Below are 26,683 nucleotides of genomic sequence, written 5' to 3' on the forward strand. Positions count from 1 at the left end.
AACTGAACAGATGAGATGACAACATTTTCTACAGATGAATTATTTTAGCGCTCTTATTTAAGACGAAAGTGAAGGACCCGCGCGAAATCGCCTTTTCATACAAACGTAGTCCTCACTTTCCTCTTTGGATATTGAAAATATTCTGACACAATTTGTTGTATATCAACCACAAATATGCCCCTACGTTATTTTTTTCCAATTTTTAATTATTATAAGAGTTATGAGCATTTAAAAATTTGTATGAAATCTGTTTTTCGCTCCTAATTTATACAATAATAAAAAAATCGATAAAAGTCAAACGTAGGGGCATAGCTATGATTAATATACATTAAATTATGTAAAAATAATTTCCATAATTTCATTATCCAGAGAGGAAAATGGGGACTACGTTTCTATACAGAAGCGGCCGTCCTCTTCCCTCTTGAAAGTTAATTAGGGTTTAGAAAATTTAAATATACAAAAAGAGCAAGTGGTATTCCGTATGGTCCTTAGCCCATATTGCAGATTTTCGCACTCAGTTCTCGCTTTCGGTACTTTTTAAAGCACTTCAATTATTAATAATAGCTGCGGCACTTGCGGTTTGAAAGTGTTTCCGGGTGAAAAAATACAACGCGGATTCTAAATTTGTCACAATAATCGTGAGGCTATTTTACAGTTATAGCCAGATGTAGTAAAGGATATGAATAAATAAATAGCAGACTGCAGTATTCTATACCTACTATCGTGAAAGGAGTTTTTTCTGTGTACAGAGTGTACTATGCGCCATTGTTACATCACATAGTGCCACATAAATAGGTACGTAATTTGGCTCTATAAATAACTCTTCATAAATGTTCTATGAGTAAATTATATTTCTGACAACAGATTAGGAAAGTTTACCGGTAGATCACCGGTGATTATCACATCCACGTGCCTAACAATCCAAGCTAACCAAGTTTTGATGAACCGACTTGAAAGTTAGCAAATTAAACTCGGCTTAAATCATAACAGCCTCGAAATAGCAATAAGAGTACGAGTTTTGTTTTGTCAATTTAGAAATTCGTAATATAAATTATCTATCACCTAATTTAACGATGGATTCTTAAAAAATGGACCATGCTGAAAAGTTTTATGTACTGCGAAACTATTACGTTATTTGAAAGAGATTCGGCCTTTTGTTTTGCAGTTATATTAAATTCGATTTGTGTGAAATTTCTGCAAGCCTTTTGTGAAAATCATTATTAATAACATAAGCAATACGTTTTGACTGATATAAGTATATGACATTAATCAAAACATCTGTAGATATTCTAATTATTATATCCTACTCACTTATTTTGGTCAGTATCTTTATTAGGAAGTAAATATGTCACAGTTCAAGTTTAATTGCATAACTATTAGTCTATTGACGCATAGTTGCTAAATAGAAGCAAACGTGACCGTCTTTATCCCATTTGTATTCATCGCGAACGTAAAGCAGTCAAACTGTCACATAAAGTTACCTATTCATCACACCGCGACATACAATGCGACGTTCCAGTAGGTGACAATGAATTGCCCTGCTGTCAAGTTCGTAAGATAAATAGTTCGTTAGGTGCCGTGGGCTTGTGATGGTAATGAGCCCCGACGTACCGCCTACACTCACTAAAATAAAATTATACTGAACTATTGGAGTTTTATAGAACTTAGATATATAGGTATATGTTACATTTTATGACTCTTGGATCATATTTAATTTTACACAATATGCTGTTTCCGGGAATCGTAACAAAACCAGTGACAAATTACCGTTTTTATTAGCAATGAATGTTTCTTAACACTGCTAAAGCTTTAAAACTGCTAAAAGTTTGTTTAAAGCTAGTTTCCTTTGTTACATTATGTTCACTAATAGTTATTTGTTATACAAGGGTGCAAAGTTGTATTTTACCCGCGAGTGTGGAATTGAAACATGAGCGTAGCGAGTGTTTCAACACACGAGAAGTAAAATACATTTGCACCCGTGTGTAACACAAAACTTTTCCCCTCACTATAGCGAGGAAAGTGCAACATCCACAGGCGTTAGATCATCTTCATCACTGGAATCACTAATTTTTTTACGATATTATAACAGAAAACACTAGAAATTCTGATTTTTACGTGAGTCGGTGAGAAGAACAGTAAAAATTTTGTTGACAATGTTGACATTTCTGTTCTGACGTATGAAATGTCAACGATGCGTTTTGAAATTGCATCGACTCAACTTGTGCGTTCAGAATTATATTTAACATCATTATAAAAAATTTAACGTTTCTTATGGAATTTTAAGGTTTATGACTTAAAATTATTAAATAAAGCTAAATTTGGTATTTTTTATTACATTCTCAAACCATTTATTTAATGATAATTAATATCGAACGAACCATTATTATGAGCGTTTTACGTTTTGTTATATGTCAAGCTACTTAAACACGCTGCATCCAAGGTCAAATTACTTTCCCCACTAGTGGATAAAATGCGTTTTTCCCCGCTTGTTTTAAAGGATAATAGACGGCTTTCCGAGCTAGTGAGGGGAAAAATCCATTAAAAATAATGCAACGTAACGCTAACTACTTGCGCTACGTCGTACATCTTAGCAGCATTTTTTTTCTTTGTAGTAAAATTATAAAGACTCAAGACTCACTTTAGGTCGCTGAGCTAGCGGAGTTAGTTAGTTAAGTAAGTAGTAAAATTGAAACAAGTAATAGTAGAATGTCGAGATTTATAAATAAAAAAAGCAGAAAGTTAAGTTTATTGCTATTAAAGCAGCGTTATCAAAAAATCTCTCGAGGGCATTAAAGAATAAGGCTCACGCTTAAAGAGCTCTAGAGGAGGGTACACCCAGTATACTATAACATTAACGGGTCGCCCCGCACGTAGCGGCAGACGGGTTAAGCCCCGCACTTAGATGTGGCCGGCGCTTGCTTTATCTCATCTCTTAAGACCTACATTTGTTTCAGTTCTACTAGAATATTGGGATATTTTTTATGGAAGTTTCTACGAAATTTAGAATTATTATAAGCTTTTATTTAATTTCCGTCGTTTGTTAGTAAAATTTTTTATTTAGTAAATCTTCCAAGAAGTTTGAACCAGTTACCATTGTCATTTAAAAATGAAAACTTAAAACATTAAGTTTTCATATCATTTCTCTTTTGAATGAGATCGTTATTTTATGTGATAGTCAGCAAACGAGCAGACGAGCCGCCTGATGGGAAGCGGCCACCGGTCGACCATGTCATAAGAAACATCGCGGGAGCCACTGATGCGTTGCCGACCTCTTGAAAACCCTGAATACCTGCTTCTTGAAGAACCCCATGTCGTAGTGTAAAGGAAATGTCTCAGAAGGTAACTTTAGTACATTCCGCATGATTTGGCAAGAAACGAGCGAGATCCCCGCTGATTCTTGGTGTGCCATGTACACAGGCCATGTATCTAAAAAGTGAGAATGAGCTTTGGTCCTTTGGCAGGAGGTGCGGTGATAAAAGTAAGACGATGGCACGAATTTCAAAAGTTCTTCAGAGCATTCTCCATTTTACAGACACTATAACAGGCATCTCCGAAGGCTAAGAGGTTCTAAGCCGTCAATAAGTTCGGGATCACCAACAATATGGACTACCCGCCGTTGGATGGAGTCAAGAAGGAGGAGCTGGTATTGTGGAGGGCCAGAACAGAGATGAAAACAGTATTCTATATAAGGTTGAACCTACGCTTTATAACAAATATTTATAAAAGTGTATTTCACATATCTGTATTCCTAGCATGTCAGTGAATTGGTTTTAAACTGTAAACTTGCATTGTTTTCAATAATATTATTATTCATTTATTTTTATTTTTCAATTTTAATAATGTGTAATTCTATGGATGTAATATGTAATCCGAAATAAAAGCTTTTAATTTAATTTAATTTTAATTTAATAATATAATATGTATAACAAAGTGCCCCGGTGTGAAGAACTGATTGGCTCTGTTAAGCACACCAGGCTTCTTGGAGACCAGTTTGGCTTTATGTTCCAAATAACTCCGAAACTGGACGTTCGTAATGTCAACACCAAGTATCCCGATACTTATTAGAGATGGTAAGGGGAATGCCTTTAATGCTTATTATTTTTGTAGACCGTTTTTAAACCAAGTGCCTGCCTTAATAAGGTAAAGTAAGTAAGTACCTTAGTAAGGTAAGGTAAGGTAAGGTGATGCGAATAAGGTACCCAATAAACACAAAACATTCTAAACAATCGAAATAATATGCATAGTCCGTATCAATAGTACCGTATGAAACAAGGCACCAAATGTATCTACTTACCACTCGCAAATAATACCTCTACGTATATATCTCTACGGTTCACGCTCTAATTGCCCTAACACACATAAAGGGTAGGTTCTGCACTAAGAGGTATATTACTTATTGTTAAGCTAATAGAGGGTGGTACAAACATTTAACTCGTAGTCTGATCCGCTACTTTTAATGCTGACTGCGCTCAACAGATATAAAAGTTTACCTAAGCAGGATAAAGTTGCTTAAATCCGAAAATAAAGAGAATTATTCAAATGGAGCCGGTTCATTAAGCTCAAATTTAATATAAACAGAACAAAACATCCACCGTCCGTTCCTAAAATAACTTTGGGATTACTTTCCCGTCCAATAAATAAAAATCACTGTAACGGTCGCGGTTATCTGGCAAACATAAATAACAATTTGATATAAAGAATTGAGTTGAATAAATACGTAAGTTACGATTTGGAGGGAGGCAGTGGGGCAGGCAATCTCGCGATTCCAGCCGCATCTCACGCTCCATCAGCACGAGCCGTCCCGACGAGCACACGCGTTGTTACCATACTTAATTCAAATCTTAAAACACGGATCACTTCTTCCCACCAGATACAGCGTAAATATAAGAAAATCGTGCTCATCGGTTATATTAAACTGCTACACTCTTAAGTTGTTATATTTCAGGCAACACTAGCCTGGATATTTTTAGTAAGTAAGTAACTAACTATATTTTTGTTAATAATTAATTATTAACAAAAATATAGTTAGTTACTTACTTAGTTCTTAAGATCACACAAATTGTACAAGAGAATCCAACTAAACTATGTTTTTCTATCGCTTTATAAGTATGAGATCATCTAAAAGACATGAGTTCGAATTGTAATATTTATATTGCGACATCTGATGAGTATTAATCTTCGACTTAAAACACATCTTGGCGTGCACCCCATATTCTCACGCTCAAAATGAAATCATGTTTTTCCTCCTCCGTCCTGGTTAAGGTTAATCCTTGAGCGAAGCCGCGATTTAACTTTGTATGTACATAGATGGGAGCATAATTGATTACTTACTTAATGATCCAAGCTGTGGTTTAGTAGTTGTAGGAAGTGTGTTGTAGAATAGATAAAGTCTGGACTAAGTTGTAAAGTGTAATATGCAATGCAAACTTAAATGTAGGTACTTAATAAAGTTAGCATATCAGAATATCACAGACTCTTTTTTAGCTATTTAAATTATAAAATACAGAATTGTGCGATATACCTAAATACGTTTTGGAAAAGTTAATTACTTATGACATAAGTCGAGGTGTAAGTTTACAAGACAGGTACACCGCAATGTCATTCATAACAAAGATTAAACGCAAACAAGTTAAATTAACAAGTTAAGAATAACAATCTAACAAGAACAGAGAGTATAATGGGCGTTAACTTTTAATGGCGCAAATGAAGACAACACTCAGTTTTACTGCCAGCCACAATACTGCCGCCGAGCATCTTTTCGCTTACGCTTTACCTCGACTGCGAAAATTTAATGTGCGTAAAAGCGACAGTCACATAACATAATCTTAACTAGGGCCTGAATTTCTAAGTATAATACAGATAAAATGATTTCATGTGTCGTTGGTACAATTTATACGAGATAGCAACAAACAAATACATTTCCGATCTTAATAAAATACGTAATTACTCAAGCAAGTGCTAGAATTTTTCCAAAAATTTGTATGCATTGTCGTAATTTTGAATGTATGTTTCACGAAAATTTTAGAATGTATTTCTCATTTTTAGACTTCTTAGTCGTTCCACATGGCACATGGAAATAGTATTAAATGGAGCCCATATTCCTACGAAAGTTTTTGAAAGTTCTCCTATGTATATCTCTGTTGCTGTAGAAAACACGCGTGTGTTTAGCATCACGCTTGATCGCGTACACGGACGCGAGCGTGCATAATGCAAATGAAACCGACCGTCAGTGCAGTAGCGTCAGCACTATCATTAAAAATAAAGTTAATCTTATGGCTCCTCTAAACCATTGGCCATGATGGGGAATTGCAGGTGATCCCAATCGTGTGGAGGGCTTAATGGCCTACAGTGGCCCATGATCGGCGACGATGGAGCTTAAATTATGTCGGTTTTCCAGCAAACATCAAAGGAAGTGGCGGCCATGGTTGTGCGTGTGCCCACACGGAGGAGCCATTATTATTTCTTGTAATCTTTCCTGTTAAGATGATAAGAGATGGTTTTTAACATCGTTCGAAAATATTGTGCACCTAAACTGTTTAATTTGAAGTTTAAACGACGTTATTACAATGAGTACGTAATTACGTAATTTTCGTCACCATAATAATGGCTGAGCACGGTGTAATGGACAAAGCTGGCACTAATTGGCGCTTTGATGAGGTTTCCACTCGGGCGGTTCCCTAAAAACTGCAATTATCTTCCATTTGGTGTTCTAGAGCGAGAATTAATTGATATTGAGCTCTTACTGAACTAGTGATATACGCGTCACGAGTGCCGACGATTTAAGAGTCCCCAGCAAGCTCGGTTCTCCATGGATACAAACGTAGTTACGCTCTCATTTTAAAACTACTAGCTTGCTCTGAAACTGTATTGTATAGGATAAGGTATATCTAGTCCTGTAATTAGGTTATGTAGCTTCAGATACCATAGTTAAAAAAATACAGCGAATTTAAGTTTTTCATAGAAAACTTGTTTTTGCTCTATTTCATTTCTTTTATAAACAGGAGCTATATAAACTAATTACAGGACTAGATATACCCCATGTTATTGTATGTGCATAGTTTCATTACAATCCAACACGTAGTTTTAAAATGAGAACGAAACTCCGTTTGTAGGGGAAGGTGAAATTCGACCGAGCTTGCTGGCGGGTAACTAATTAATCCCCATGTCCACTGAATCAATCAATTACTTACACAGATGTCCATTAATCCATGCATTATCTGGAGGTTGTTTTTAGGTTCTTTTTGGAGATAAAAAAACATCGCATTAAATTAATAGAATAGACCGAGGAGGACCAAGACATTCTTAATTACTAAACTTTTTAATAAGTACGAGTCCTCTACGAATTATCTAACTTCAAAAATACAGTATTGCATTGTTCCCTCTTATTTAACTTGGAATACAGTATATGTAAAAATACACATGCGCAAGATTGATAATCATCCCTATGAGATACGGTGCGCACTTACCTACCTAGTCGGCTCATAAGTTCTGTCACTGGCCTTTAAAATTTAAATTTGGAACTCCTAAAACAAAAACCGTTCTGCATTTGAATTTCGAATCTTTATTAAATATTTGAGTAGTATAATTTTGCAATTTTCTGTTTTCTTCAACATGGAGTGGACGCTTAAAGATAGCCGTACCGCAATAATTGCACTATATCGTTGTGGTCACTCGCCGACTAAATTTTTTAAGCTACTTGAAAATTTAAAATTCTCTCTAAGATTTGTGTATCGTACCATAGAAAGATACAGTGAGGTCTCTAGTTTAAATGACAAGAAAAGAAGCGGTCGTCCGCGTACAGCTAGGACTCCAGCGGTTGTACAAGCAATTAGGGCACGCATTGCCAGAAATCCCGCTAGGAAACAAAAAGTTATGGCCCTCCAGATGGGTTTGAGCAAAAACACGGTGAAAAGAGTGCTTAATCAAGACCTGAGACTTCGTGCTTATAAACGAAAAACTGGCCATCTTCTCAATGGTCGGCTTAAAGCTTTAAGGCTTAAAAGATCTAAAGCTTTATTGAAAAAGTACGCTAAAAATAAGCACCGTTGTATACTGTTTTCGGACGAGAAAATTTTTGACATAGAAGAAAACTGTAATAAACAAAATGATAGAGTGTACGCTCGCAATAGTAAAGAAGCGTCTAATAGCATTCCCCGTATTCAAAGAGGTCATCACCCTTCATCTGTGATGGTTTGGCTGGGAGTTTCTTATGCGGGCGTCACTAGTATGCATTTTTGTGAGAAAGGAGTAAAAACTAGTACCAAAGTGTACCAAGACACGGTGTTGACTAATATTGTGAAACCACTATCCCATACGATGTTTCTAAACCAGCATTGGGTTTTCCAGCAGGACTCTGCTCCAGCCCATAAGGCAAAGTCTACACAAGCCTGGCTCGCCTCCAATAAAATCGACTTTATACGGCATGAAGATTGGCCCTCCTCTAGCCCAGATCTTAATCCTTTAGACTATAAAATATGGCAGTATTTAGAGGAAAAGGTGTGCTCAAAACCTCATGCAAATCTAGACTCGCTGAAAAAATCTCTTGCTACGGCAGTGGCCAATATCGACATGAAAGTGGTGCGTGAATCCATTGACGACTGGCCACGAAGACTTCAAGCCTGTGTAGATAATTATGGCGGTCATTTTGAATAAATGTTATACATTTAGATTCTCTAGTTTATAAGCTTTCAAACGCTGTACAAATTATACGGAATAAACTTAAACTTTTGATTTTATTTGATACTATGTATATGACAGAACTTATGAGCCGACTAGGTATATATATTTTCATAATATTTCTCCGGCAACGATTAAAAATGATGGACGACTATCACTGCCGGTACCATAATATTATCGAAAAACGGAAAAATGACATCAATACCCCATGGCGTATCGTAGTAATCTTGCAGAGTAAATAACCTCCGAGCTTCGTGGCGTTCACCCAGGCCTTAGTGTCATGTTTGGTTGTTTGTCCGTGACTGCTTGCTTGCCGAGGCGTGCCGGGTTACAGCATTACGTGAAGTGCTCGCGGAGCGCACTCGCGCAATAATGCTGTGACGCTGTGCTGTATAGGTACCATAGCATACTCTAATTAGCTACCGAGCGATTAGTATAGAGTTACAAGAAAACTCTGTGAGCACAGATACTATTTTATTTGCCCCCCTTAATGCGGACTTCACGAAGTTCCTCTAGATTTATGACATTGATAAAGTTTTGACATTTTACAGTTAACAAATTATTAGGTAAGTCTTCTTGTTTATAAATTACTACTTTGTGCTGTGTTAAAGGAAAATTATTAGAATAACTATTTAATGAACACCAATTTTTTTAAACTTCGGGTGTCGTTTTAACAGTAGCAAATACTTAATGTCAATATTCTTGAAAGTGTCAATGTCATTCCTTGATAAATCACATTTTGGCGGTTATAGCAATGCAATTGGAATTCCACATTTTTGTGACTATTCCTGTAGATGTATTTCTGATTGATTTTATGAAAACATTTTTATATTTTGGTTGAGTACATTATATGGTCACGTGCTGTGTATACGAGCTTGCTTAACGTATTTCACGTTATTAGGGTTATCATAAAAAAAGGCGGTAATTAAAATTAAGTAGCTACATATACTTAACCTAACCCAACCTACATCTCACATTCCTTTAGATCAGGAAACTTTATTGTTAGTGTGACTTCGCTCTACGAAAACGTAAACGTTACGTCATGCCAAATACTTTACAAGTCAACAATTTCAATAAGCGATGCGTCGGTCGGGATATTAAATATTTTAAAATTAGTTATAAAAAAATATCGATAATTATTTGATATATCGCCATCTAAGGAAAACCGTGGAGGGCACCGCAAGGCGGAAAGCTAGTCGGAAATAAATTAAAGGCTGGTTGGTTCAGTGGTAGGCGGGACGCGGGGCCGGCGGCGCCCGCAGGCGCGCGTGCTCCGAGCGCGCCCGAGGACATACGATCGTTCTGCTCCGAATCGTAACGAAGTTTGACGATCGCGACCACCCTCCGTCGACGCGTGCTGGCAGTCGCAGCGAGGGCCGCCGGGGTGTTGGGGCGTCCCATTGTGTACTCAGTGCTTGGTTATGTAACTGAAAAAAACTTATTTATTTATAAACTTAAACCGACTCGCGACCCGCCTCCGGCTGCGGCGATGACCGGACGACGCCGATTGATGCACGTTCGACTAAGGTCGGCGCTGTCTGCCGCCCTACTGTGATGTGTACGCCTATCCTTGCGGCAATACCACGTCAGAGCAGGTTCAGCGTTTCCTTATCAGAATCCAATTGAAGTGCCTTCGTAAATCCTTACTGTCAGCTGTCAAATGGTAACATTAATTATCGTTGAAATCCAAATTCTAATACAATTTACTGGATCAAAGATAGATTTATATTAGTGTTATGAAGACAATCCACCAAATTGTATTAATTAAATTACGAAATGAGCATTAATTTAGATGCACCCGGATTATACTATCCCTGGAAATACAGTAATATGAAAGGTAAAATAAATGTAGGTGTAAAAGTAAAACAATGTCGAGCCTGTCAAAGGCTACCGTTCCAATTAAAAAGAACAAATAAAACAACAAACCAATTGGAATTTTGCGCAATGCAGGACGCCTGGATGAATACGTCCACCCGTAGGGTGACTCATTACAAATACGAATCAGTAATTGCTTACTTGATCTATCGGGTTTGCGGTATAATTTCTACTAATAAATGTATCATTCATTTCATTTACTGCTGTCTAATTGTTACCGTTCACTGATTGCAATCAGGTGGCATGTTTCAGCGCCGTGATTGCAATTAAATACGAGCTAAATTTAGGCAGTATGTGATAACATTAATTATCCCTCTGATTGAAACTTTCGATGAATGGCCGTGTTGATGTCAATATCTATTGTTGCATAAATGAGCTTTTTTTATTAAGGAGTTGTATAACATTTCTTTGGGTCATTTAATTTTACAATAGCTATCATCTAGCCGCCCAAAGACATATACAAAGGCCGTCTATCCCATTGTATTTTGAATCATTTTGATAAATCAGACTTCCATTTAGCTTAGCATGTTTTCGTTTGAGGGATTTAATTATGTGTAGATTTTTTTTCAACAATTACTTCAATATTGTCAGTTAATGATATTTACATGTATCAAAAAAGGAAAGTGCAAACGACGCGGACAATTTTAGTTGGTTTATGTTCACGTGTATCAAATTAAATAAATAATAGGTAACCAACCCTATTTCGTTCGCAGATGCCGTAGCCATATCGATATGCGATAAGTAATCACTTTGTACAGGGTCCCAAATTGCATTTGCCCATAGATACCGAGCCGCTCTGCTCTGCTTCACTACACAGATCCCATCTATCTCTACTTTGGGGATTGCCTTTCTATCGTTTGAAGTGTGTCCTGTGTTCTTATTTAGTTTGGCAATTTGTGTGTGCACCTCTTGTATTGAAATAGTCTTGAGTAAAACTTTAGTAGGTGTATGATAGTCTTTTTCTGAATTTTTATCACAGAATTAGGATCTTAAACAAAGTTGAAAGCAATAGCATAATATAATAACTTGCTTAGTTGTCAGTTTTTCATCATTGTATCAAGTTCAAATTTACTTTATTCATGTAGGCCTAGCAACAAGCACTTATGAATGGTGAATAATATGTACATTTGTATTATCTCAAGATAATTATCAGAGCAATTTATTGATGTTAATATTATTCCATAATAATATTGAATTATTATACAGATAAAATTGAATATTAAGAATTTCACAAAAAGATCGTCAAACATATTTTTTTTTATAAAAAATACTAGTCTACAATGTTACTAGAATAAAATCTAAATGTCAAAAAAAAAACTAAATAATGAAGATTTTGAAGTATAGTTTTAGTCAGCTAAACCTAATGTAAATAAAATTATATTGTGAATTAAGTATTTATATTTCAAACTGTATATTAAGTTCACAACACAAGTCAAATTGGCTGGTCAATAATAATCGAGTTAAAAAAATGCCTTACTTTTTTTAGCTCTTCGACAACTGTTTTTATTGACAAGCAAAATACACGGAGGCGTATTAAATTTGTGAAACAGACATAAAGGAACAGTAATCCTCAGAAAGAATAACTTTAACTAATACAATTTGTACAAATGGATTCAAAATCAGCTTACAAGAATCTATTTCCATAAGTACAAAGATTTACTAGTTCCAGCTACCACCTCCTGATTCCATCATCAGATCAGATACATATAATAAATAGAGATATAGGAGATAAGTACTTGCAGTTCCATCTCTCGGTTTTACAAGGAAGTAGGTAAAACTCCATAAAAATATATTACTTTGTTAGTTCGTTAATTACAAGTGAAGTTAATAAAAGTATGTTAAAACATCCTAAATATTAAATGAAAAGATTTGTTTACAAACTCAGCCAATTATTGCTCGTTCAAAAAAAAATGGGAAGTTTCTTTTTATTGCTCCACGGAGCAGGGAATTAACGCTCAGCTCATAGCATTTTGAAATATGTGTAATAGAGAAACAAAAAACGAAAAGTTTATTTTTATTCTTCTTCGATTATTTTTATTATTTTAAACATTTTAAACTTTCGAGTGAATAGCAATATCTGGTACAGATAGGTTTGTTTTATTTATGCCAATATAAACATCCACCGACATATGACAATTTTTTTGTCTCCTTAAACTGACTTAATGATTTTGCTGTAAGTATTCATTTTATACATCTATATTTTAAATACTATATAAACGAATTATTAGGTACCTTAAAGTTAGCAAAGTATTTTCAGAAGTCCATCTCTCGCTAAAATCCCTTTTAAGTGCTGGCACTCCGCCTGGCACTCATCCCGGTCTCTAGGACGCATTACTCTACGTAAAAAAATGTCAATAATGCAGCAGAAACATTTCTCCAACACGAAAATAAAAGAGGACCATTAATTTCCCCGACACACAAAATGTGCATTAACTTGAAGAGGCCACGCACGCCGACGAGTAACATTTATTTGCACACTAAAAGGGTTATGTACCTTTCGTTTTAAGCACTCTTATGATTTCATATTTTTGTTCCATCCAAATCGGAGCTGAAATGTCATTTTGAGATGAATACCCAGAGATAATTACTTAAATATTGTCTTCCAGCCGATGTAAATTACCATCCGCCACTCGGCCTACCTCACTGTTTAGGTACTTGCCGATGTGACTAATTAAAAACCTTTGAAATGTACGCCACCATTATTAAGGTTATTTTAGATCATAATGAGCCTTGATAATTGGACCAGACTCGAGCCTTAAACTTTATTTAAACTTCTCGACGCTTCGATGAAGATAGATATTATGAATGTTTATAAGATCTGACGAAACCAGAAGATACATTTTCTTTGCATTATTAATCCCATAGCTTTGCTATTTCGATTTGTAGGTGTTTTATTGCGTAAATATTTCGATAGAAATAATTAAGTACAAAGTACTTACACCTTACTTACTTACTTACTGCTGTGGCGCGACGACCCGAAGTGGATCTTGGCCTCCGACACCATAGACCGCCATGCTACTCTGTCCAAAGCCGTTTCTGTCCAGTCGACGGCGCCGAGTTCGCTGAGGTCTTTCTGCACTTCGTCTCTCCAGCGGTACCTAGGGCGTCCAGACGGTCTTCGGCCACTTGGTACTCCAGAGTACGCCCTCCAAACTGCGCGATCTTCCCCCATCCGGACTACGTGCCCGAGCCACCGGAGCCTGGCGGCTTTCGTTTCTCCGATGATGTTCGGCTCGGACACCAGATCTTCAATCTCCTGGTTCTTGCGGAGTCTCCAGGTTCCATCCTCTCGACGTGTGCGTCCCAATATCTTGCGGTAGATCTTCCGCTCGGCTACCAGCAGCGCGCGCTCCTCTTTTTGTGTTAGTACAATGGCAATGGCATACAATGGCGTGGAGAGGTTCAAGTATCTTGGGTGCATCGTCACAGATACCAACCAGAGAGAGGGCGAGATACAAGTCCGGATCCAGAATGCTCTACGCTGTGCTGCTGCCCTGCACAAAGTGTTAGTGTCCAAGCTAATGACCAGGAACACGAAGCTTCGAATATACAAAACGGTCATAAGGCCAATTCTTATGTACGGATGCGAAGCCTGGACTTACACCTAAATACTTTTATTGTTTACGCATAGGTATATATTTATTTGTTTTCATTACTCTCGGTATGACTAATAAGCCGTTCGAACACATTAATTACTTAAATCAGTTTTGGAGAATTTGATTATAAATACGTTTTCCTTGTATATTTATATCTCATAAGAATAGGGACGTAAATAGGTAGCTATTACATAGTATGTAGTAATTGGAATAGTAGCGTATTTTAGAGTTGTAAATATAGTTGTACGGGTATTTGAGCGCGCATACAGCATCAGTTCACCGTCATTTGGTATGCAGCAGTATTGAAACAGTAATTACAGCGATTACAAATTCATCCCCGGGCAATAGACCGACGTCGATGCCACCGCACCACACCGTTTGGCGACACACGGCCTGATGGACCAAATGCGATGCCGCGCCGCCGCCGCTTCAGTGCGTCGCGTCCTACTTTTTAACTCACGAAAGTTCGCGTCTGCTATTAGCGTAATTAAAACGCGAGGAAACTACAAAAGATACGTTATTCTCAACGTAAATCCGACTTACAGACTATTTATTTCCATCTTAACTCTGCTAAGCGAGACACCTCTTTGAACTGCAAATAACTTTGTTTGCGCAGCGTGCTATCATTTAATTCTTGTTACGGTTGCGACTGCAGTTCTAATTGCTACATCTTTGAAATGCGGAGAATTTCACTCAATTATAGATACGGCGGGTTCTATTGTAATTTTTTTAAGCTTGCGCTCTGGCAGCTTGTTAACGTCTGCTGCAGAACACCCCACTTCAGTTGCAGGCCGATTACTTGGGGCCCAGTTTTAAGTGGACCTTTTTCCTTGGCTGTATCGCACACGTTCTTTTTGATTATTTGCTGAGTGGGACATTTATCTGAATGGTGCATAATTTAACTTTTCTTTGGTTGCGTGTTTTGTGACAACATTAAAACATGCGCCTGACAGGCCAATTCGAACCACGAATCGTGTTGTTTGTAGATACGACATCTACTAGTTCTACAAACGATATGGATTTGATAAATCAGTGTCAAAAATGACGTTTTTGTTTGAAGAAACGTCATTTTTGACACTGACATAATATATCTAATCCATATCGTTTGTAGAATTCATTGTTCGAATTGGCCTGTGAGACAGTTAGAATAATCAAATAATACGAGTCTCCTATGTGTCAACACTAAACAGTGACGTGCACAGAGTTTTGAAACTGGGTAGACAAAAAGTAGGTAAATAAGAGCTACTAACTTATCAACAATATTGCTTCATGATAATCATGATTTTATTTTCGTTGTCAAGTCGGTTAATAATGACGTTTTTACTAAAAGAAGTAAAATAAAACTTAAGAAAAGCATCATTTCAATAGTCTGTAGACACATGTGTGTACAATTTTTCACTAATTATAACTTTTTTCTATTTACCGGCAGTCTTTATCAACTTATCACACTAAAACAAAGAAACTATGGCGGCCGAATATTTTTTTAGTAAGTTTGCCTAAATATTACTGTATTTATTTATTTATAAATGAATAAAACAACGCGGAGGTCGCGGGTTCAAACCCCGGCTCGTACCAATGTTTTTCGGAACTTATGTACGAGATATCATTTGATATTTACCAGTTGCTTTTCGGTGAAGGAAAACATAGTGAGGAAATCGGACTAATCCCAAAAAGGCCTAGTTTCCCCTCTGGGTTGGAAGGTCTGATGGCAGTTGGGTCTTGAGATTAGTTGTCAAGCGGATCCCAGGCTCCTATGAGCAGTGGCAAAATTCCGGGATATCGCGAGGAAGAAGAGAGGTAGCCAGTAAAATGTACCGACTGTCTGAAAGCTTTACGCAATAATTTTGTACAGATTAAAATTGGAATTTATTTTAGTGGACTAGCTCATAAAGTAGGCGCCGTAGGCGGTCATTTCAACGTATTCATAAAACATACGATGTTGGCACGTTCACGTTTGAATAATTTCCCAACTTGCTAGCGTAAAAGTAAGTATACATATTATATAATGCAGGCAGCGCGTAAAGTTCGCATCCTAGGCAGGCATGCGACAGTTTATAGTTGCATAGGCAAAGAGAATATATAGGATAGAGGGGTACTGTCATAGTAAATTTCGTAGTCACAGTAAATTTACTGCCATCTATCGACACACAATTAAAACTGAAAGTAAAAATATATATTATATATATATATATATGGATAAATGATTTTTTTACTTGTATTTATTATTTTTATATGATTGCGTTCTTTCACTGATATGTTAAAATTGTTAATTAACAAACGAAACCGTCAACGCCATCTAGCCGAGAATAGGCCAACGGTTGGTATTGGTGGGTAGCGCCATCTTTGCGATAATCAAATTTTCTTGATTTCCGAGGCAAGTTTTGCCTTAGACTGTATTCATCTTATACGAAGTTGCATAGATCTCTGATACAGGTCATAAATACCTATTAGTTTTAGTTGGTCTCACTTTTAATCTCTAGACTTTTGGTGGATTGTCTTTGAAACTCTAAATTAAATATCTGTATTTAAAAAAAAATCGGTGTGATGTTGTAATGAAAATTAAATACAAAATTTCCTTAAAGATACAGGAATTAGATGGACAATCTTATATGGAAATAGACGTGCCGTAAAGTTGTTTTCAGTAATAAAGTGCTAATAAAAATGACTGATAAATCGATAAAACTGTAGAATGTTGATATTACGACGATAACGGAGGCGAAGGTAGTGTCGCGGCGGGAGCGGAAGCGGAACAGAGAGCGGAGCGGCAAGGCAGGTGTCGGCGGAAGCCGGCGCGACATGAGGTGACGCCTGGCTCCGCCGCCGCTCCTCGCCAATGATGGTGGAGACGCATCGCGCGCCGCCGCCTCGTTGCGCGCGCGCGGAGCCCCGCGGCAAGCCCGCATCCGTCTCCGCGCCGCCATCGCTGGCCGGCAGCGACACGGTCATGCACCTTCGACGCCGCCGCCACAAGACTGTGCATTTTGGTGAAAATCTTCTTATGCAAGTCTGCGCTGACCGAGCGCATTTGGCGGCCCTCGGAGCGAGGATCCCGGATGTCTCCTTCTGTCATAAGGCTCATACAGGGCTCCGCAAGGGTGATGCACGTTTCTGCTGTGTGGCGCATCATTGTTGCCTGGCCGCGGGTGCGCTTGCCGCACTGACGTCCAATGGCAAGCCAAAACCGCGCAGGGAGCGCAGCGGAGACTCACACTCGAGCGGTGGTGAGACCGCAGATAAGAGCGAGGGCGGCGGCACCGTAGCAAAGAAAGAACCGAAGCGCAAAGCAAAGCATCATCATCATCACCACCACCATAAGGTTCATAATTGCCCCTATCACGACGTTGTTCCTCCGCCCGAAGAAGAACCCGAAGAAAAGTCTATTGTGCCGAAGAAAACCGTTTCGCCTTATCTCTATATACCTAGTAAATTAGAACCCAACGTTCAGCAATTGTTCAGTTTTATTGAGAGCGTCTTAAGTGCCTGGGCCGCTGAGGAGGGTCTTACGAGTACTGGCGAATACTCCGAGCCGGACGAAAGCATGGTGCGGCGGAGGAAGTTAAACAAGTACAAGAAACGCACTGATGTTCTCAACATTCGCCGCATTGTCTACGAAGTGTCCATGTTGTATGGTACGAAGCTACTTGGGAACGTCAGATTTAGACATTACCATTGGAAAGGTACTGCCCAGACTTGCAACGAGGCGTTTCTTAGAAAGGTGAGAAATGTTGTTAATAGGTATTTATATTTAACCACAAAAGTTAAATGCCTGACAGTTAAAAAAATAAGCTGGGCTTGTAAGTACCTACTTAATTTCATCGTTAAATTATTGACCTATCGAGTTTTTGGTTACTAATATACAATAATAATAATGGAAACATATATAAGTTATTAAAGAAAACAAAGTTGTTCCCATACTTTTGGCCTGGGCTGTATGTAGCCCGATTTCTAAGCAAAGTGTAGATGTACGTTAATATTGATTGCTACAGAGCAAAACGCCCCAGATTGTATCTATAGATAATTAGTAAACGGCACAATTCATTTGGTTGAGACAAAAAACTCGTAGTAGATAGCTAACATTTTGACCTTATTTTAGTTTCCCCTTCGGGAAGCGCAATTTCCTTTCCTGCTAATGAGGCCTTTTCTTTTCCTTGGAAAATAACCCTCTATTTGTGTGTAAAATGTTTAGCCAGCTTTTGGTGTCTTCCGTTGGCTTTGACGGACCTCTTTTATGTATTACTCATTAAATCACAGATACATGAAACGAAGAATTGAATAATTCATTTCACAGATTTATATTATATACTATCTCTATTAGACTATTGTTGTCATAAAATCAATTTTTAAACAACGATCTCCTAACTAGGTCAACTAAAGGAACTATTTTGTTGCAAAACAACTTACGCTGATTTACCGGTAGCCACTTTAGGTCTTGCTTTAGGGATCAGTTTAAGCCTGGTACACGAAAATAGTCCGCTTTAGTAAAACTTTGTTCCAAACTGAGACTTTCTAGTTAACTACGATATTCTATTTTGTACAACTTGCATAGGCAAACTGCTGGGACCGGCTTTTAGGTGCCAAAAAGGGACTAAAATTAATCTCATTGGAGTTTCAGTTTCAAACTTTACCCTAGTTGTTGACAGATTACGCCTGATACAACTGAGATTAAACTGTATTGTAAACATGCAAACATGCGCGGCTTCGTTTTGTACATATGAACACAGTCATTTATTTTATAAATTAAATTAAATACTTAGATAATATATTATAGTTATTTAAACGAGTTTTTAATATTGCTAATTTAAAAGCGTAACGACGACATCGCCAGCGATAGCTGAAATGTTTGTAAGCAGCTTTAAAAACGAATAAACGTTTCAAGCTCGGCGTTATTTTAACTAAAGCTGAAGGCAGCTGTTTAAGATTATAACTGAGGTAATAAATGTAACCCCTTATTTAAATGCTCACTAAAACCAGACGCACCTGCTACAAAGAAAATCTGAAGGGAAGCGCTATTTATATCGTTTCGTTACTAAGTTTGAACCAGGCTTGCCCGAGGATTTACCGTTTCACCCCTCGTTGAGAAATCCAATGAATATCATAAAATCCCTACTTAGAGGATGTTCGCTGTCCGTCTGCCATAAATTTACTGCTGGACTTTAGGAACATGTTGCTGCGTTAGAATTTTTATCTTTAGGACATAAATTATTTGGTTTACTCATAAATAAAGTAGAATATTTATCTATTTACGTATAGGTAAATATTGTAAAACTCTTATACTTTATCTTCTTATACTTTAGATTTGAATAATGTATACTAAGATGAATAAAACTATGTAATGATGATAACTTATTCATTTTATCGTTTTTACAATGGATATAATTATAGAACTAAAATGTTTAAAATGTTTTTAAGCGTGTAAAACTGCGGTGGCTCGCTTGAAATGGCAAGAAGTGTTGACTTTAATATTTCTTCATTTCATTCATCTCTGACGCAAACTGTAGTCCTACCTTCAGCTCAAGCCAGAATTTAATTTTATGAAGAAACTCGTGTTGGTATATTCTTTTTTTTGTCGCGAAAGCGAGGGCGCACGGCGTCGAGGGCCATCAAGGCGAGGGCGCGACCGCCGCGTGCGCCACAAAGAGCCTGCTTCCTTGTTCCCGCGTATATTGTGTCGCGATCAAAAGCGCAATCTTTAATTTATTTACAAATATAATATTACCCAGTATAATTTATTGCCTGCCAAAACCTTTGTACAATATCTGATCTAGCGATATAAACTAAATTCAATAAAAAAAAAAATATGTAACCTACTTATGTTACAATTACCGTTTTTGGTATATTTTTATATCAATCTTATATGATTTTAAGTAGCAATATCAGTTACAACTTTGAATGACTTGTTATATTATCTATTAAAAACTTAATGATATGATGTGATAAAATATTTCACGTATTTCAGGTTTCGTAAAATAATTTTTTTGATATAGAGGTAAAAATAATATTATTTTAATCGATCACGTTTCTCAAAGAATATTAAGCAAACCAATATTTATAAACATTTCGAAATCATGTATAATCAAAGCAATACTTTGTAACAAAATATAGCTCTTTTCATCTAACTCGCTAACACTTAAACTTAAACACATGACCACTTTTTTCCATGTAGATGAACTCTCGATTTTCAAATCTCTAAATACATTCGTGTAACGACCTCGTAGTTAATGCTCTATAAAGAAACTTTTCCATTGACTTTAAAGTTTTAGCCGCATGATAGACATGCGGTTAATTACTTTACATAACTATATATATATAAGTAGGTTCGTTACGCACACAACTAATACACGTAACTAGTTAACTGATATGTTGCTGGTAGGAAATGGACATTGCTAAAACGTTTTCAAACATAAAGGGCAAAACAGTCGCCTTATTATGGGTGAATGCAAAAAGGATACCTAGTAAAGGATGACTCACGTCACGTTAGACCGAGCCGGGTTCGGGCCGGAGCTTCCGGCGCATACTTTTCTATTACAGGTGACCGGTGATTACGTGATGCTTTCCATAGAAAAAGAATCGCCGGAAGCTCCGGCCCGGACTCGGCCCGGTCTAACATATTAGTCATCCTTAAGTTAGCGAAACAATGACAAGTATAATATAAAATTATATATCTTACTTGCCACGTCCATGATACAAAAATATAATAGAAATACTTTCTTTGAAATCATAAAAAATTACGGTTTCACGAAACGAAAATTAAGTAACTAAATAAAATTTGTAATAAAAAGAACTAAATGATATTCATGTTTAATAATAGAATGACAGCAAAAAAATACCTTCAAATACTTACTACGACTCGATTGGTATTGTAGTGAGCACAATTTAAGGACTTCTTTTTCACTGATTAACACAAATAAATTCAGGTACGGTTCAAGTAACATGTTCGCTGGAGGCTTCCATCTAAAGACGCCTGTTCGTAACGCCCACCTTACACTAGAATGAGTAAGCTTTTAAAGTGTAATAACATCTTAAATAAAATCGTTTAGATGCTAAATCATTGCTTATCGAACTCGATGCAAGCTTTTAATATAAATAAGTTTTTTATTCACATGTTTTTTACGGTTGATGGGTAAACCAAACAAACAATGTTTGGATCGGTGTTGGGCTTTCTTCCATTATAAAAATAAAATATTATTAGCATATGATATAAATAGCAACTTACATTGTCATACATCGGCTGATTTCCAGTCTGCGCCCCATTCTCCGCTTGATCAAATATGCTCGCGAACGGAACGCGCTCAAAGCGTGATTGGGCCGACATCGACACGGGTCCAGTTCTGCCCATAGGTCATTGTAAACAATTGAAGAAATATTTGCTCGGGTTCAAAGCGAGGCTAACTGAGCGGAGAACTCGACCGTGCGGATGAACCCAATGATTGCCAACGATTTTAGAAACGAAATATTTATCGACTAGTTTTCTACGCTACTCCACAGCCAATTTAGCCTCGCTCTTGTTAGGAATAGTGTTGACTCTGCCCGACTTATTGATGCCACTGTGAGCGGTCGCAGTGTCCTCATTTTATAAAGTTTCTTTACGATAAAAAAAAAAAACTCAACACGCCTACCATGTGGGTCAGTAGTTCCTAGTTGCTAATGGACAGTCCAGTGCCGTTCCGTAAAGTTTTAACGAAACAGAGTAGTTTTTCCAATAAACTAGTTTTTTACAGACAAATTATGTTGTTTCACAGCAATCGTTGAGTAAATAAAACTTATGAAAATACATCTTTTAATAAACATTTTTTGTGTAGCAAATGGATAGGGTTTTGAAATGGTATCAAAAATATATCTGCTCTGTTCTTCAAAATTGTGTTCATAGAAGTAATTCGGAACGAACGCATGAGTTACCAGTATAATATTGTGACATCATAACTTGACTCTTAATTTTAAGTACTTAACAAATATATATTTTTTTAATTAATTAAGAATGTTACATTCACCGGGTAGGTGTGTTGAATCCTCCCTTTAAGTTAATAACTTGTATTAGGAGGAATTCGCTCTTTCATACAAGATTCCGATTAAGTATAAGTAGTAAAGTTGTAGCATAACACTACCCTACTGAAGAATAGTACAAGTCATTTTATTGCCACCAGATATCGGACGACGATCGTATGTCACTGACGACGGCGGTGTCTGATGAAGAGGACCCCGGCGAGAGCGCAATGAACTCACCGTACAAGGGCAAACAGACTGGCGCTGCGGCGGCCTCTTTTAACTGCACCGGTGCTGTCAGAAAAGCTGGGTAAGTTGCATTATTATCTAAACCGTTTATAGGGCAAAGGTCTCAAAAAAGACCATACTAAGTACATAACATTAATCTTTTTGTATATTTTTCATGTACAGAATTTTTAGGACTACAAAGACTGTAAACGATGAAACCCGGCCATGCATGATCTGGTATATCTTTTTAACAAATGCACATATTCAAGCAGTTCTTTTATTGTAATAATCTGTTATTATTGTAATTTATATGAAAATCATATTACAATGGCTTCTGTGTTTTCGCCGAATATATTCCATCGTACCCAAAAAAAATTGTCCAGCGTTTTTTGATAGCCTTCGCTCGCTTAGTACTACAATGCCACAATTTGTATTTATATTTTCATAAGCTGTTTTATAACTAGAACTTAGCTCATTAGAATTTCATCTTACCGAAAATATACTTATTGAAACTTTTTTCTACTTGAGGTAGTCAGGAAAAGTTTCTACTCCAAGCACTGAAAGCTGTTTTTATATGGGGGGCATTTTTTGTCAAAAAGTCAAATTCACCAAAGTTAAAGCACCTCAGAACTATCTTAATCTGAAAACAATCAGAATAATGTTAGGTATTGTGAAAAGAGAATATAATAAGGTATAATTTGGTTTATATGATTAAAAATAATAAAATATTTTTAACTGGAAAATTTGGTAAAGACTGTCAGAAGACCGTAGACAAAAAAATATATAGGTACGTGGAATATAGTTAGTTAGTTATGCTGGGCATTTTCCGCAAATCGACATCCAATGTGTCTATTTTGCGTGAAACGAGGTAGCGCTACTCTAACCACCCCAGCTCCTCCACGAGCTGTGGAATATATAATAACGTTATAAGTCACAGACAACCTAACTTTATATTATGTTTCTAATTTTATTATGTAGTTTGATAACCACAAATTATTAAGTGAAAAGTGGTGCTTGAAAATGTACATTCATTTATTCATTTTACCACATCATGCGTGGCCTGGTTTCATCGTGTACAGTCTTTGGTTTAGATTGGCGATGAGGCTTAAATAGATATTATAGGACATTCTTACACAGATTGACTAAGTCCCACGGTAAGCCCAAGGAGGCTTGTGTTATGGGAACTCAGACAACGATATATATACCTATAATATATAAATACAAAGAAAACACCCATGACTCAGGAACGAGTATCTGTGCTCATCACACAAATGTCCTTTCGGGATTCGAACCCGGGACCATCGGCTTCACAGGCAGGGTCACTACCAACTAGGCTAAACCGGTCGTCAAAGGCTTGAATTGATGATTTTTCTCAGTCTTGATCGTTAAAGGGTTAAATGCCTAAGAGTATTTGTCGATAAACCTTTAGGTTACAGTTTCAAAATGTGATACTAAATTAGTCAAATTATAATACATATGGTAATGCCGCTTGCACCCGTATATCGAGAAAAATTATACCCCACCATGTTTAAGAGCCCATCAACGTTCTTTCTAGCGACACTGGTAAATAAATGTGATTATTTAAATTGAACGATATTCAAAAAACGGGGGCCGCAACGTACTGGATTTTGGGTTTAGGTACATTTTGAATACATTATAATAGTTTTTACGTTCGTTATTTTTTTCGTTAATCTATGCGTCCAAAGTTAAAACGGCCGTTTTCGTTTTGAGTTCATAGGTCGACGAATCCAGCAAAAAAACTAGTTTGATGTATTATTATATTTTAAACAAATTAATGCTTTTAAACATTAAAATAACTCATTTTATAAAATATTTAAATTTTCCTACAGTTTCAGTCGCACTATGAAAATGGGTACTTTATGTCATTTATTGACCGACAATGGCAAACATATTACCGTCTTGTAACTTGGAAATGACAAAAGAAGGAAAAAATTATACTCGCTTATAATTAATAAAAACATAACCTAGCTCGTACGTGCTTGCAAATTTTCAATTGCTTCGAAAAAAAATTGGTTAAAGGGATTAATTTTAGTGCCATTGCGAGATACTCGTTACGAGCGTAGCAGACACCGTATGTAGCAAAAAGCGCCTACGAACAGAGAACCTGGCCGCGTAGCCAACATGCCAATCGCTTACGCTCCGTAGCGATGGAAACGCAACTGTCACTGTCACACTAATATGGAAGAGTGATAGAGAGACACAAAGCGTTTCATTGTCGTAGCGATAGCGATTGTCACCTCGGCTAGGTCGGCCACACTGCGAGTCGCTGCCTGTTAAGTCGTTATTGTAGACACACCTGCATTTTCTACGCCGTAGCGCGTAGCATAAAAGTATTCTGGTATGAAGATAAATAGGGTCTTTAGTATAGGGTCATAAATAAATAACAGGTACGCAGCTTGTACCTCATATATAATACCTCTTCTAGTATCATGATTTACACATTTTTGGTAGATTAGAAGAGCACGGTAGAATTATGACGTCACAAAGCTGGGAGCGAAAAATCTATTGTGAATAATAATATTATTTCAGAAGCAAATTAATAATTAAAAATGGGTAAATAAGTATATGCAGTGTGTAAAAACATGATACTTATTGCATTGTTTTGCATACCAGATTCTTATCTTTTGAGCTTCATACGTTAGTAAATAAAAGTTCACAAACTCCATCGAGATAAAACAATAGTACATTATTGTCGAGGCTCGGAAGTAGCCTTCCAGCCGAGTCATATATAGTGCTTTTCTCAAAAATGGCGCAATAAATGCAAATATAATAGAAATATTTTACAAAAGCAACGTTCTTATGTATATATTTTCACAGAAAAAACTAAAAAGATTTGCTTTGCCGCCGTTTTATTTTTTAAATTAAAAATGGAAGTGTATTTTTCTGCTGAAAATACGCCATCTATTTGAGACACCTAAATAGTCGCGGTACCAACATTATAATAATAAGTACTGATCATCTGTTTGGCTGTTTAATGGACCTATGCCTTCATTTAATAAGGCCACTTCAACTTTTAAAAAGGTTGGAATCGACAAATAATGAAATTTGTATGCAACATTGCAGTCCCGAAATCGAGACTGCAATGTTTTTAACTTTTTAATTTTTTGACTGACCATAAACTACGCACTTCGCGACTTACTTTTTAACCGGCAACGTCGACTTTGCCGTCCATTTTTGAGAAAAGTAATATAATGAGAATACGCGGATCAAGCTCCTTACTTTGCAGACACGGGCTAGAATCACATTTTTATTTTACGTTACCGTGTCGTTGTTTGTTTTTGCATTTCCACGTCTTCTTATGGCAAATCTCGTCACATAACCCGGAAAGTTGGAAGTGTTATATAACTTCACAGGGGATAATACGTATTTTACATGTTTAAGCACACATATTAGCGAAATTGCGTTGGAACTGTTTATGTATGTTAGGAGACTTATTCATAATTTAAAATTTAATAAGTACCTAAAAGTAAGTAAATAAAAAAGATATTATAAGACAATCTTACATAAATCTACCTAGCCCCACAGTAAGCTTAAAAAATAATTAGGTATGAGTAGTAGGAGGAGAATTTGTATAGTAAATATAAAAGTAAATAAATACCTAAATACGTCCAGTGCAACTTTATTCAAATGAATTTTCAAGGATTACAAAACTATCGAACACATATAATAGTTAATAAAATAAATAAAATAAAATATAGAAATAGGTGAAAAATTATGCCTGTGTAAAAATATTATACTTTAAAATGCGTTTTCTGAATTTAGAATATGCCAATTAAGTTTTGAAATATGCCCTTTGAACTATATAGTCAATAGTTAGATTTCGGGTGCGGCTCCGAGCATAACTTATTTTAATTCTCGGAATCCGGAACTCCCGCGGAAATTTCAATATCCATTCAATGTACACGCCATCGCACTTTTATGTCAGGATGAAGAAAAACAAAATGTGTATTATAAATGCCTGCCTCTCTGCGGATTTAAAAATAAAATGTAACTGAGAAGAGACAGTAAGGAAGAAAGGCAGTGTCGTACGTCGCTGACGAGTTTCTGTCGGAGCCTTAGGCGTTCTTTATGTTCCTTGCGGCTACAATCCGCTCCCATGAATCCCAAATGACCGGAGGGAAATCTTAGCCGTGACCCTTTCAAACGCTGCAAAAACTGAAGGCGTAAGACGAGAGCCTCTTCGACGGAAATTCTCAAACAACTTGCTTATACGGGAACAATACGAAGCGAACGTCGCGTATCCTTCGGTTAACACATGTTTGAAGTTACCTAGACTTTAGTACTATGTCGTATCTGATTATCAGGAA

At 36.8% G+C, this 26,683-nt stretch overlaps 1 protein-coding gene across 21 annotated transcripts in view; it reads left to right on the forward strand.

The window, feature by feature from the left end:
* The window catches only part of LOC134742978 (protein still life, isoform SIF type 1), a 166,497-nt gene that overhangs the window by 76,773 nt on the left and 63,041 nt on the right, over window positions 1-26,683 (forward strand). For 18 of the 21 annotated variants that reach the window (XR_010127985.1, XM_063676225.1, XM_063676226.1 and 15 more), the window contains one exon: window positions 22,289-22,437. Coding sequence is in view for 20 of the 21 variants with exons in the window: in XM_063676225.1 (XP_063532295.1) it covers window positions 22,289-22,437 (149 nt within the window). In the remaining variant the exon portion in view is untranslated. Of the gene's footprint in view, window positions 1-9,809; window positions 10,340-16,729; window positions 17,863-22,288; window positions 22,438-26,683 lie in introns of those variants that run through there. The other 3 variants (XM_063676228.1, XM_063676229.1, XM_063676230.1) reach the window with 3 other exon arrangements.

Source organism: Cydia strobilella, chromosome 7, assembly GCF_947568885.1.
Source record: "Cydia strobilella chromosome 7, ilCydStro3.1, whole genome shotgun sequence".
In the NCBI taxonomy this organism is placed as follows: domain Eukaryota; kingdom Metazoa; phylum Arthropoda; class Insecta; order Lepidoptera; family Tortricidae; genus Cydia; species Cydia strobilella.